Source organism: Cheilinus undulatus, linkage group 4 (genome assembly GCF_018320785.1).
Source record: "Cheilinus undulatus linkage group 4, ASM1832078v1, whole genome shotgun sequence".
Taxonomy (NCBI): Eukaryota; Metazoa; Chordata; class Actinopteri; order Labriformes; family Labridae; genus Cheilinus; species Cheilinus undulatus.
In genome coordinates, this window is record NC_054868.1 from 2,266,444 (window position 1) to 2,280,059 (window position 13,616).

The 13,616-nt window shown below is 40.6% G+C and overlaps 3 protein-coding genes across 4 annotated transcripts in view; 1 reads left to right on the forward strand and 2 right to left on the reverse strand.

The window, feature by feature from the left end:
* The window catches only part of ppp3r1b (protein phosphatase 3 (formerly 2B), regulatory s1ubunit B, alpha isoform, b), a 39,070-nt gene that overhangs the window by 16,741 nt on the left and 8,713 nt on the right, over nucleotides 1-13,616 (forward strand). The window lies entirely within an intron of this gene.
* LOC121508104 (E3 ubiquitin-protein ligase TRIM21-like) lies at nucleotides 1,283-6,144 on the reverse strand. The gene is made up of 2 exons (XM_041784635.1): nucleotides 6,012-6,144; nucleotides 1,283-4,508 (listed from the first exon to the last, which is right to left on the reverse strand). Exon 2 carries the CDS (start codon nucleotides 4,504-4,506, stop codon nucleotides 2,842-2,844), a length of 1,665 nt encoding a protein of 554 aa, XP_041640569.1. The 5' UTR covers nucleotides 4,507-4,508; nucleotides 6,012-6,144; the 3' UTR covers nucleotides 1,283-2,841.
* On the reverse strand, nucleotides 7,945-11,682 carry LOC121508105 (E3 ubiquitin-protein ligase TRIM21-like). 2 transcript variants are annotated; one of them, XM_041784636.1, is made up of 2 exons: nucleotides 11,553-11,682; nucleotides 7,945-10,707 (listed from the first exon to the last, which is right to left on the reverse strand). In XM_041784636.1, the coding sequence occupies exon 2, from the start codon at nucleotides 10,703-10,705 to the stop codon at nucleotides 9,068-9,070; it is 1,638 nt and encodes a 545-aa protein (XP_041640570.1). In that variant the 5' UTR covers nucleotides 10,706-10,707; nucleotides 11,553-11,682; the 3' UTR covers nucleotides 7,945-9,067. The 2 variants fall into 2 exon arrangements, with proteins under 2 accessions (XP_041640570.1, XP_041640571.1); XM_041784637.1 differs by having other exon boundaries at nucleotides 7,945-10,728; nucleotides 11,553-11,567.

Consider the following 13,616-nt stretch of genomic DNA (forward strand, 5'->3'; position numbering starts at 1 on the left):
CACCCCCTGACCACTAGTTGGCGGCAGGCACTTCTGCTTAGACAATGAGATCATGCAGGACTTCCAGTCTGAGCGAGCTGTTTGCTCACGTCTACACAGCAGTGCAGCTTCTGCTGCATTTATAGCGGATATGTGGACTTACTTTGGCTTAAATACAGTACGAACTTCTACAGGAGTCAAGTCATTTGTAAGATATGTCACACCAGAGTGAAATATTTAGATAAACAACGAACCTGAGCATTGTAGCGATAGCTTAGCGGCTAACAGCTAACATGAAAGAAGCCTGCTGCTGATGTTTACGCATGTCACCATAATTAACAAGTCAGTACTTTGTTTCTGTAAGGACCTGTGCCATTGTAGTGTCGTTAAGAATAACGACTTCTGTAATACGATAAAAAAACACTGTCCCGGGGTGCAGGTGGCCGAGTGGTTAAGGCGTGCGCCCCATGTACGCGGACGGCCCAGGTTCGAATCCGGCCTGAGGCCCTTTACCGCATGTCTCTCCCCCGCTCTCATCCCTGTTTCCGACTCTATCCACTATCACCCTCTATCAAATAAAGGCACAAAAATGCCCAAAATAAACCTTAAAAAAAAAAAAAAAGACACTGTCCCGTCACAGCATGCCCTCCTCACAACACAGTCCATCAGTCCTTAACCCTCTGGTACCCTCTGTGCCAAAAATGCACACTCAGTTGATATTTCTTTTAAAAACTTTGTCCTCTTTCACAGTTAATATAATCATGTATTGTATTTTTTGTTCATTTTTGCACAATTTTCAAAATTCTGTCCCAGCCACAACAATCAGCCCAACATAAATAAAGTAATTAAACCTTTTTTATAGCGTTAATATCCCTGGTGTGTAAAAGTCCCCATTGAAACCCATTCAGACCCCTTCTTTTGATCCATACGCCATTAAGGCATGAATCATGCATTTTCTGGTTTCAGGGCCTAATTTGAGAGTTGGGGCTTTACATTTGCACCTGGAGCATTTTTTTACCCTGTTACGTCACTTTTACCATATATGGACAAGGGCAGGAAATGCATGTTTTTCCACCAGATTTTGGTGTTATACTGCCCTCTGCTCCCCTTCTCACTAACTCTCTGAGGGTTTGTTGAAGTGCAGATCACTGTGTGAGTCTGTGAGTGTGTCTCTGCAATAATCAAAGAATTAGTTATCTAATTTTCATGTAGTAACCTGCAAAAAAATCATTTTTGGTGTATTTTGCATCTAAAAATGCAGTGACATCATCAATGAAACATGGCAATTAAAGGGTGGAAAAAATTAAAATGAATGAGTATTTGACATTTATGATTAAGGGTGACCTTAAATGAGAAAAATATAATTCAATAACAGTAAAACAATTTTGAAATGTATGATACTTATAACATGATGTAAAGGTGTGCATTTTTTGTGCAGAGGGGTGAAAAACATGAGTATTTTAGAATAACTGACCTCACAAAAAACTAATAATGCATTTTAACTGATGTTGCTACTAATCAATGACATATGTCAGGCTGCAGTCATCCATAAATAAGTTTTTCACTTTCAGTGTAGTATCTTCATAAAAATCAATTTGTGTTTGTTTTATCAAAGAATGTTGTTTGTTTACATTTCAAACATGGCAATTAAAGAGTTAAAAGATATGACAATTATTGAGTATTTGGTATTTTTGTAAATGGCACAAGTTCATGAAACAAGGAAAAAAAAACACTAATAAAACTTTTTTATTTACAGTGATAACCCCTGTGCATTTATGCACACTAGGAGGAAAATGAGGCAGTAATTTGTTGGGATACCAGAGGGTTATAGCTGACATGAGGATCAGTCTTCCTCCACAAGAACCTTGTCTTTAAGACATACAAGCTGATGTACCATGAAATATAAAAGATTTGAGGACATTTACTCTATATAGACGTAGAAGAAGACGAAACTGGAAATCCAGCTCCTTCCGCTGGTCTTTTCTTCCACATAATGAAAAAACACTGAATTCATGCTGTTTTGGAGTTCCTGCCCTCGCACTGGGGCGTTACGAGCAGCCAGTGAGGCGGTGAGCTGTCCAGCATGTCGTTCTTTACACGAGATGAATAAATCAGCACCGACTATGACGTGTTGCTATGGTTACACAGCTGAGCGAGGTAGCAACATGTTTTTGAGTGTATTAAATCACATATTCTTGTATCATTACGCTTTATGCCACTTCCTGCCTTTGGTTCATGAGTTGGTCCACTTTGCTTTCACCAGAGTGTGTTTGGAAGCGGACCAGAGTCCGCTTGTTTGGTCCGCAGCAGAGTTAGTGTGAGCTTTCACACCACTCCCAACGAACCGGACTATCCGGGAAAACGGACCAGAGTTCGATTAAAGGTGTTAATGCGCCACATTTCTGTGTCTTCCCTGTACTTTTCCCCCAGTATGACGTTCCCAAAAGACCTCCAAAGAGAGGCGACCAGGATTAAATGATTAAATGCCTGAACCACCTCAGCTGGATCCTTTGATGCAAAGGTTCCTGGTTCCCTACAGATGTCTGAACTCCTTACCCTATCTCCAAGGCTCAGCTGAAACACACTCCAGAGGAAATTCACTGTGGCTGCTTGTATTTGTGATCTCATTCTTTTGGTTATTACCCAGAATTCATGACCATTGGTGAGGTTGGGGTGTAGATTAACCTCTAAATTTAACATTTTGCCATCCAGGTAAGCTCCCTCTTCACTAACACAGCCTGGCATAACACCGTAATACTGACACTGCACCGATCTGCCTGTCTACCTTTTACCTTCACCTGTGAGACCCTGGGATACTTGGAGGGAACAATCCACACCATCAAAGTTATCCGTTTGGCCAGTCTAGTCTCTGTTTTTGACAGGAGAGATGATCAGAGGTGCAGAGTTTGTACTTTCGTCATTAACACAGGGACAGAAGTAAGGGAAGAGTTTCTCATTGAAGGAGCAGTCAATGAAGGAGTAGATCAGAGCTGGAGCATCTACATCATAAAAGGAGACCAGACCCTCCTCATAATCCACAAACACCCCCACCTTCTCAGGACGAGTCTTCAGAGGGAGGGTAACTCGGTCGCCATCAAGAGCTTCATACTCCTTTCCACTTCTCAGCCAGATGGTCCAGTAACCCTCCTCAGGACTGAGTGAGATCGGTCCTTTCCTGTTGATGGACTCTCTGGCTACTCCTAAATCCCATTCAGTCTTTCCTTCAACCTTAACCTCGTAGTAAAATCTGCCTGAAGAGAAACTCTGCTTTCCTAAAACACAAGTACAGTCAGAGAATCTCTCTGGGTTGTTTGGGAGATTCTCCCTCACATCACCGTGGTGGACCTGTTTCCCATCTTCAGACAGGATGAGTTGAGGATGTGCCGAATCAGGATCCAGAGTCACATTCACCTCATACTGCTGGACTCTCTCCAGCTCAGCTTGAACCAGCTCCTTTATCGTTTTACTGAGAGTCTTCTCCAGAGGAGCTAAAGCTCTCACAAGGCTCAGCTTGTATAAAGGTGGGAAGACTGTGATGTCCCTCTTTTTCTTTGTAAGTGCTGTATGTTGGATGTTAGATGAAGTGTTGTTGATGTTCAGGGAATGGACTCCCTGGATCAGATGGAGGTGGTCTTTGGAGCGTGAGAGCTGCTCCACCTCAGCACTTGTCTTCATCAGCTGACAGATTTCCTGCTCCAGCTCTTGGATGAAAGCCTGGGCCTGTTTCTCTGTAGTCTTGTGTTTGTTCTGGATGGTGTTGATGAGCTGGGCCTGGCCTCTCTCAGCAGACTCCTTGAGAGCGGTGAAGACTCGAACACCTTCTGTGATCTCCCTGTCTGCATCCTCCTTACTGAGGTGGACCGAGTCTTTGATCTCCTGAATCTTCAGGCGTCTTTTCTGGATCATCTGCTGGATTTCAGCCTCTTTCTCCTCCAGCTCTGCCTTCTTTCCTTCATATTCCTCCTTCAGGGGAACAAACTTGTGCGTCAGGTGGTCTAAAACGGAGCAGAGCACGCAGATGCAGGTCTGATCGGTCTGACAGAACAGCTCCAGAGGTTTATCGTGCTTTGAACACATCCTGTCCTCCAGGTTCTCCACGGGGTGGATCAGCTGGTGTCTTTTCAGCCGTGGAGCTGTCAGGTGAGGCTCCAGGTGAGTCTGACAGTAGGAGACCAGGCAGTCCAAGCAGGACTTGAGGGCTGTTAGTTTGGTTCCAGCGCAGGCGTCACAGAGGACTTCTCCTGGTTTGGACTCTGGTTGCTCTGAGCTGCTAGCCTCCAGTTGAGCTGACCGTCTGAGTTGTTCAACCATCCCAGAGAGCAACGTGTTGACGCACAGCTCTGATCTTGTGGTAAAAACCTCCTTACACAGTGGACACAGGTACTGGTCTTTGGTGTTCCAGTGTTGAGTGATGCAGTTTTTGCAGAAGTTGTGTCCACATGGTACGGTGACAGGATCAGTGAAGACATCCAGACAGATGGAGCACAGGAACTGATCCTCAGCTGGGAGATAGTATGCTGCAGCCATGCCTACACATCAGGGATGACAGAGGAAAAGTTAAGAAGTTCATTCATAATTAAACTATTGAGAACAAAAGCAGGCAAAGGCTTGTTGGTTGTTATTGATTTCTGATTTTTACATATAAAGCCAAGAGGTGATGTCCCCTTAGTCTGACCGTCTGCATCAACAATCAGTAACGTCCATGAGTACCCAAGTACCTGAGTACTTGTAGCCCTCCCTGGCTGAAATACTTTCAAACATCATTTTTTTCTAACCCAAAGAAACTCAACACCATTAGCAACTTCTTGCATTGGTTTTTTGCCATATTGAGCTCTGCAGGTTGAAATGGATTGAAGTTAAATTGAGGTTCCCTCCAGAAAATGAGAAATTTAAACACAGAGTAGATCCAGTGTATGTACCTTGGTAGATCTACCTTCGAATTTCAGAAAATGCCTTAAGAGAGTCATGAACAGGGCTGGAAACTACGCCATTTACTCCCTAACACTGTCACCATCAGCCATCATTCAGTCTCTGCTGCTTCTTTGATGTGACTATTAGCCATAATGCCAGAACCATCCAAGGTAGACTTTATAGTCTAAAAGATGGTTTATAATCCTGTAGATCACTGTTTCTGGGTTGTTGGGATGTTTGGTTTTGTTCGTGCACAACTGCTGTAAACAGCTCCTCTAGTGCTTTAAAATAAAAAGTTGAAGAAATTCATAGACTAATAAAACACATCAATGTAGCCCACCTTGAAAGCTGGAATAGTTTAAAAAACTGGAAAAGCACTTGGACAGCGCAGACCTCCGCCATTAGCCCTATCTCCCAATAATAAAGATTCCTTTAAAATAATTCCTGGATCCAGACGGTCGCTTTTACCTGCAAATGTCGGCTGGTACTGCTGATGTTAAAAAGGGCAAAAGCCTTCACCAAACACAAAACATAGAATTTACATAATTCATGCTCAGATGCTGAGATTTGGACCCAAACTGATCAACAATGCTACTAAATAGCCACAGTTTTACAGCTCAAAGAAAGAGGTCTGGAGGTTTTTACTCTTCACATGTACAATAGGATGACTGAGAAAATTCTGTCATCCAAAAACTGTTCAGTTCTCTGATAAAACAGCCTCTAATATGGACTGTTTTTATCTAAGAATAGCACAGATGGCTAACACGTTGCTATTCTTGTTGGTACTTCAGATTAAAAGCCTCAGGCTTTTTCTCTGTTGTTCAGCTTTTATTTTGAACCAACCAGAGGAAATAGAGCGCAGTGTTGCTGCAGCAGCTATCAGTTTACAGTAATAATAACAGGAACACAAGAGAGAAATCAGACTCCAGAGCACATAGGCCCAGTCATATGGGGCTAAAGTCCTGACACTGACATGCTGGGAGTGTTTAAAGCTGTTAAAGTCTGCTTTAGTTCTGTGGTCAAAAGGCTGTAAATCTATTTCAGCTCCACATGGAAGAGAATGTGACTCAAGTTTTAGTAAATCCTGCAGGTTAAAACTGAAAACCATCAGCTGTACTCACCAGTCTGATGTGTCTCTGCCGTGTTCAGAAACTTCTGACAAGCTCAGTGTGATTATATTTCATGGTGAACACAGACTTGTCTTGACTTCTGCAGGGTTGACTCCCAGGCAAACGTTCAGCCTCAGCTCTGAAGCTCTCTTCTCTCACGTGTTGTTCCGTCTTTAACTACAGCTCTGTTTTCAGCCCGTTTCCTCCCTCGGTTACTCAACGTTATTGTGAAATATCTGCTCTTGGACACTCATCTGGTCTGAGGAGAATCCCCTCCACAACAGGAGAGGCTTGAGCTTTCTTTGGCAGCAGTGCAGCAACTGCTTTGTTCCCTCTTCTTGTGCTCCATCTAGTGGTCATTATGCATCACAACAGCAGTAACTAGCCCACATGTTCCCTTGATATTGCTGCAGCAGTGTAGTAGGGAATCATGTGATAGCAGTCTTATAAAAGGAGGCCTCAGAAATGTTCAAATTTAGTGCTAAACAGTCCATTGAATCACAATTGTGATGTCAGGCTGTGCAATTATGTAACAACATACAAGGCTGTAAGTATTTTTTGTTAAGTAGAATTTGAATGGTCTACAAAAATGGCTGCAGAAAAGCTTTTAAATTTACAACAGTGCCACTTTCAAAAAAGAAACAAACTTTGATTTTTATCATTCTCTAAGGAGCCTCATAATAAAGTCCTTAGGTGCATCAAATATAAAGGAAATGACAAAAATTTGGCTGATATTTACAAAAGATATATTTGTTGTAAACAGTGTTGGGAAATGTTCATATATGCCAATACCAATAATGTACTGATAATATCGTAAATCCCTAATTTTAGTCAATATGATGTGTATTTCCAATGGAAATAAGGGGCTAAGAGTGAATAAAATGGCATACATTTATTTTGTTTATCCAAAAAAGTCTAAAGCAGTGTTACTCAACCCTGCTCAACTGAAGAGCCAAATTGTTGAAAAATATATTTGCAAGAGCCACAATCTAAGTGGTGAAAAGTGGCAATTAAAATAAGTTAAAGGTGGCAAAAATGGTCAAAAAACAGCAACACTGGGAGAAAAGTGGCAAAAATGGGTGGGAAGTGACCAAATAATGAGTTAAAAGTGGCAAAAATGTTTAAAAAAAAAAAAGAGGGAAAAGTGACTAAAATGGGTGAAAACCAAAAAAAAGGTGGGAAAAATGGGCAAAAAGTGGCATTTAATTGCAAAAGGCAGCTTAAATGGGCAAGAAGTGGCAAAAAGGGGCAAAAAAATTGCAAAAGTTTCAAAAAGGGGAGAAAAGTGACAAAAAGAAGTGGTCAAAATGGGCTTAAAGCAGCAAACATTGGGAGAAAAGGGCAGAAAGTGGCAGAAGTGGCAATTAAGTGGCAAAAATGTTGAAAAAAAATGAGTGAAAGGTGACTAAAATGGGCAAAAATCAGAAAAAGGTGGGGAAAAAATGGGCAAAAGCATGAAACAATGGCAAAATTGGGAAAATTGTGGCATTTAATTGCAAAAGGCAGCTTAAATGGGCGAAAAATGGCAAAAAAAAGTGAAGAAAGGGGGAAAAATTGCAAAAAGCAGGACAAAAGTGTCAAAAATGGGCTAAAAGCAGTAAAATGGAATTAAAGTAGCAAAAAATTGCAAAGAAGGGCAATGGAAATATGCAGACAAAAATAGAAGTTTACAATTAAAACCTACTGTGTAATTGTGGGAAACAACTGATTAATGTGACTTGCAATGGATAATTTCTGAGGTAAAATTTTCCTTTGAAGGTTTCCTGTGGGAATAATATTTCAAATGAAGACATAAAAGAGCCAAAAATCATCACAAATGAGCCACATGTGGCTCCAGAACCACAGGTTGAGGATCACTGGTTTAACGGGAGGACCCCAGGCCACAAAAACAAGGTCAGAGTGCCTCAAAAAGCCATAAAATGTCTTCATATCACTGTTAGGCAAGGCAGGTTTATTTGAGGGCACCATTCATACACAAAGAAATTCAGAGTGGTTTACATAGTTAAAAACAGAAAATGTACAACATGAAAAATATTGAAAGACTTGAGCACAGTTTAAAAATGCTGATTGGTACACCCCTATAAACGTTGAGACAATTGGCTGGAGGATAACTCTGTGATGTAGTGGCATCAATAATAATAGTAATAATATTTACACCAATTTTCTTTGCAAAGTCAGTAAATGCTTCACAGGTGGTCTCAAATAGTAAGGGGAAATGAACTTATACATTTAAAAGGGTTATCAAGTAAATTTACAAACATCAAAAAGCCTTTAAAAAGTAGTGACAGAGTTTGATTTCAGCAGGAAGGCCAGTCCAAAGTTCTAATGACTCCAAAAGTCCAACAACACTCAGTGTTCAATCTGGCTCTGGACACAACCAGCAGACCTGATCTGCTAATGTGAGGAGGCACCCAGGATTATGGGGGTTAAAAAGTCACAGGCTACACAGGCTGAGACCCAGAGTAGATGGCAGAGAAAGTTCTAAAAAGAACAAATTAAAAACACACAACCTTGACAATCAGTAAAATATAATAAGTCTGATTTTGGAGATTAACTTCTTATAAATTTGTTTAAGAAACTTTTTTAACCATATTATCAAGAAAAACTCAGGTTCAAATGTGTGCCTTACAGTTTGATCAGTTCTAAGGATAAAGGGACAGTGTTTTCAAATTATGCTGCCGAGGGAAAGTAAGCAAAATAATGGCCAAACTCTGCAAGATTATATTTATAAGTATACGTTTATTTTTATATATATATATATTAAGTTTAGCATTACGTAGTAGTGAAACGTCTTCCAAATAATATCAGAAGTTCAGTCAATCTAGATTGCTGTGATTGGTGGAATGCGATGGGAAACGTAGGCGGGTGTCGTCTGCATAAAAGTGCTATTATGCACAGCAGTTACTTGTGGGTTTACCCCAGAAGAGACATGTAATCAGAGAACAACAACAGACCCAAGATTGATCCTTGCGGAACACCGTAGCTAAATGAATTTCCGACTACTAAGAATGTGATTATATGCAACCTTTAACCCTTGGATAAAAATGAACAGTACATTAAATAGGTGACTATTCTACAATCACAGGAGAGATGATCAGAGGTGCAGAGTTTTTACCTCTATCATTATTACTGGGACTGAAGTAGGGGAAGAGTTTCTCAGTGAAGGAGCAGTCAGTAAAGGAGTAGATCAGAGCTGGAGCATCTACATCATAAAAGGAGACCAGACCCTCCTCATAATCCACAAACACCCCCACCTTCTCAGGACGAGTCTTCAGAGGGAGGGTAACTGGAGGGTCATCAAGAGCTTTATATTCATTTCCATTTCTCAGCCATATAGACCAGTAACCCTCATCAAGACACAGTGGGGTGTTCTCTTTCCTGTTGATGGACTCTCTGGCTACTCCTAAATCCCATTCAGTTTTTCCTTCAACCTGAACCTCGTAGTAAAATCTGCCTGAAGAGAAACTCTGCTTTCCTAAAACACAAGGATCTACAGAGAATCTCTCTGGGTTGACTGGGAGATTCTTTTGTACTTCACTGTAGTAGACTTGTTTCCCATCATCAGACAGGATGAGATAAGGATTTGCTGTATCAGGATCCAGAGTCACATCCACCTCATACTGCTGGACTCTCTTCAGCTCAGCTTGAACCATCTTCTTCATCGTTTCTCTGAGAGTCTCCTCCAGCTGAGCCACAGCTCTCAGCACCGTCCCCTCATAAAGAGGTTGGTGGACGTTCACCTCTGTCCAGTCTTTGGTTGGTGGAGCAGCACTGACAGACTGGACTCCCTGGATCAGATGGAGGTGGTCTTTGGAGCGTGAGAGCTGCTCCACCTCAGCACTTGTCTTCATCAGCTGACAGATTTCCTGCTCCAGCTCTTGGATGAAAGCCTGGGCCTGTTTCTCTGTAGTCTTGTGTTTGTCCTGGATGGTGTTGATGAGCTGGGCCTGGCCTCTCTCAGCAGACTCCTTGAGAGCGGTGAAGACTCGAACACCTTCTGTGATCTCCCTGTCTGCAGCCTCCTTACTGAGGTGGACCGAGTCTTTGATCTCCTGAATCTTCAGGCGTCTTTTCTGGATCATCTGCTGGATTTCAGCCTCTTTCTCCTCCAGCTCTGCCTTCTTTCCTTCATATTCCTCCTTCAGGGGAACAAACTTGTGCGTCAGGTGGTCTAAAACGGAGCAGAGCACGCAGACGCAGGTCTGATCGGTCTGACAGAACAGCTCCAGAGGTTTATCGTGCTTTGAACACATCCTGTCCTCCAGGTTCTCCACGGGGTGGATCAGCTGGTGTCTTTTCAGCCGTGGAGCTGTCAGGTGAGGCTCCAGGTGAGTCTGACAGTAGGAGACCAGGCAGTCCAAGCAGGACTTGAGGGCTGTTAGTTTGGTTCCAGTGCAGGCGTCACAGAGAACTCCTCCTGGTTTGGACTCTGGTTGCTTCGAGCTGCTGCTGGCTTCCTGCTGAGCTTTATCTCTGAACTGACCGACCATCTCTGAGAGCAACGTGTTGACATGCAGCTCTGGTTTGGTGTTAAAGGCCTTCTTACACATCGGACACAGGTACTGGTCTCCGGTGTTCCAGTGTTGAGTGATGCAGTTTTTGCAGAAGTTGTGTCCACATGGTACGGTGATGGGATCAGTGAAGACATCCAGACAGATGGAGCACAGGAACTGATCCTCAGACTGATGAGGGTTTGCAGCAGCCATGTCTACACAGAACAGACACAAAACTAAAACATTTATTTTAAAGACACGTTTTGGTTAAAATGGTGAAGTATGAGGGGTGAGATTGACAGAGTTTCATGTTAAAATGTTTAGCACTTTTTGTATTAGTAAAACAGAAACACAAAATGGAATATAAACATGCAATTTTTCTAATGGATAATTATAGTTGAGTGTGATGTGACCCTTATTTCAAAGTGTTTTTGATTTTCTCCAATTACAAAAATAAACACTGACTCATTTTTGACACCTGACACACCCCTATGGACAAAACAAGCCTGACAGGTTAGCAGCCCAGTAATAGTTTCATCTCTGTTATTACTGTTTTTATGACTGAAGCAAAAATTGTAAGTGAAATTAAGGATCTATAAATTTTCCAGCTCTATAATCCCCCTGTGATAGAAACACAACAGTGAGTTTGGTCTTTACCCTGGGAACATGTTTTTATTATAGAGTTTAGTTTTTTAACTAATCTTTGCTTTTACAAATTGAACCTTCTTCTTTTCTCTTCAAAGTAAAAGCCTCATTTTGTTTCTGTTTGAAAAGCTTTTAATGTGAAACAGAGAAAAAAGGAGACAGACCACAGGACATGATCGTTAAAACAGCAGGAAGTTATAAAGGAAGTGAACTTTGAGTCAGTCATTTATTAAAAGTCCTGATAGCAGACACAGAGGTGGTGTTAGTGGTTAAACTGGACTGGTTTAAAATGTGCAGGAGGACTGAGAGCTGTAGTTCGACTGTTTAACAAGCACACAGTTAAAAGATTTAAACATATGTGGAGTTTAGTGTAAATCCTGGTAGTTAGAGTCTGATCATGATCATCTGTACTCACCACTGTTTGACAGAGACTCTGCTGTGTGGTTGACAAAGATCTGATGGATTTAGTTTAGAGACAAACAGACTTGACTGAACGGCTGTGTGGCCAACACCCCGACAGACTTTTAGTTTCATTTCTTCTGAAGCTCTCCTCTCTCATGCTGCTCCGCCTCTAACTGACGCTCTGATGGTCTGGTCTGGTTTAAGATTACAGTAAAATGTCTGTTTTAGACGCTGATCTGGTGTGAGGAGAATCCAAAGTTCATGTTTTATCTTTGTGCGTGATAACATCAGTTATTGGTTGACAGGGAGGATTGTTGCTGCTGCAGTTTAGCAGGAAGTCCTGCTGGAGTGATCCACTAGAAATTAGAATTTTTAATTTAAAAACCAGGCAATTTTTTTGTTTAATGTCATGGCAGCAACAGCAGACGTCCTTCACACATTAATGTCTAATTTCTTATTCTTAAATACCAACAAATGCTCATAATGTCCTGAACTGTAGATTGCACATAAACGTTGGCACTGTTTAGGTTACAAATGCTTTTATGCAATTTAATCAACATGTCGTAGTTTCCCTGCATTTTTCCAGTAGATTTATTTTCCTTCACTACACAACTTTCTCATGAAATGTTTTGATTTTTATTAAGTTTTGATTCCACTATTTTTGGGTTAAAGAGTTTGCATAAATAATCTAATTGCGTTTATTTTCCCACAAATTGCAACTGCCATTTAATATGCAATTATTTTCCTCATTTTATGTGGCTTTTAATCTGAAGCATAAGCAAGAAATCATTCTTTATTATAACAAGCACAACATTTGATAAGCTAAACTAGGGAAAACCATGTAGAAAAAAGTCTTATTGCCATTTTGGCTCATGTAAAAATTTGATACCAATGGGATTAAAATTTTTCATGTTATTCTTGTTTAAATGAAGAAAATCATACACGAACCAGAAAAGTAGGATTTTTGTAAGAAATAAAAAAGACACTTGAATGAGAGCATAATGTGTAGAGCATAAAACAGATAAAAGATTGCATCAAACTGGTTTTAGGTTAAAGAAATTGTCTATTTGATAATCACAGCATGCCATATTACGATTTAATCTAATTTACAATTAATTGCCCAGCCCTACACTGTATCACAACATTTGACAAACTTAATCTAAAGAATCCCTGATTGATCAGCAACCAATCATAATCAGCTGATTATCATTAAAAGTATGTGATTGGTAGATCAGAATTTAAGGGGATATCATGAAAAAACTACTTTTAAGTGTTTGCACATATATTTGGGTATCTAGAGAATCAGACAGCCAGTAAAAATGTAAAACTGGCCAGCCAAGTCCTTTGTCATCTGAAAACCCAAAATCTGACAGTCTGTTCAGATTCTACAATCACTGTGACGTCAAAGTACTTATGGTAATACCTGACCCTTAACCTCACACTGTTCATGTATTCATTACAGTTCACATTCATCTACAGTAGCCTTCCCTACAAAGCTCTGATATCAGGCCAATAAGAGCAGAATTCCCTTTAAAAAACAGACTTGTCTAGTCTCAGGGATCACCGTCTGTGTTCATAGTATGTATTTAGAAAGGCTCACTGAACAACCAGCTAGTAAGAGCTAAGCACATCACTGTTAATTAAATTAAACTGCAGCACCTTTGACCGTCGGCTTAGAAAAGCTGTCATCTAGTCTGCTGCTGTTGTGGATCAGTCATCGTCCTCCACCCAAATCAGCTGTGGTAAATCTCCCCAAACCCCAAAAAGATGATAATCCCCTTCAAAGAAATCCAGTCTGCATGTATTATATGAAAACATTTCATTTTTGTGCTTTCTACATCATTAGCACCAGAGTTTTTGAACTTAAACTGGGATTTAAAGGGTTAAATTCTAGAACAATTAATGTGTATTTGACATGTATGATCTGTTTGATCTTGTTTGTTTTTATAATGCGTAGTATTTTTATTAATTTTTATGTATGACATGCATTCATGGATGAGCACCCTTAGGGTAACACTTTATTAAAATCGTAAAATAAAAAAAATTGTAAAAATCATGGTTTTAGGTCTTTATTAAC

What these genes read in the sequence shown, in the direction of transcription:
- LOC121508104 (XM_041784635.1), bottom strand. Translation starts at nt 4,506, where the DNA reads ATGGCTGCAGCATACTATCTCCCAGCTGAGGATCAGTTCCTGTGCTCC.
- LOC121508105 (XM_041784636.1), bottom strand. Translation starts at nt 10,705, where the DNA reads ATGGCTGCTGCAAACCCTCATCAGTCTGAGGATCAGTTCCTGTGCTCC.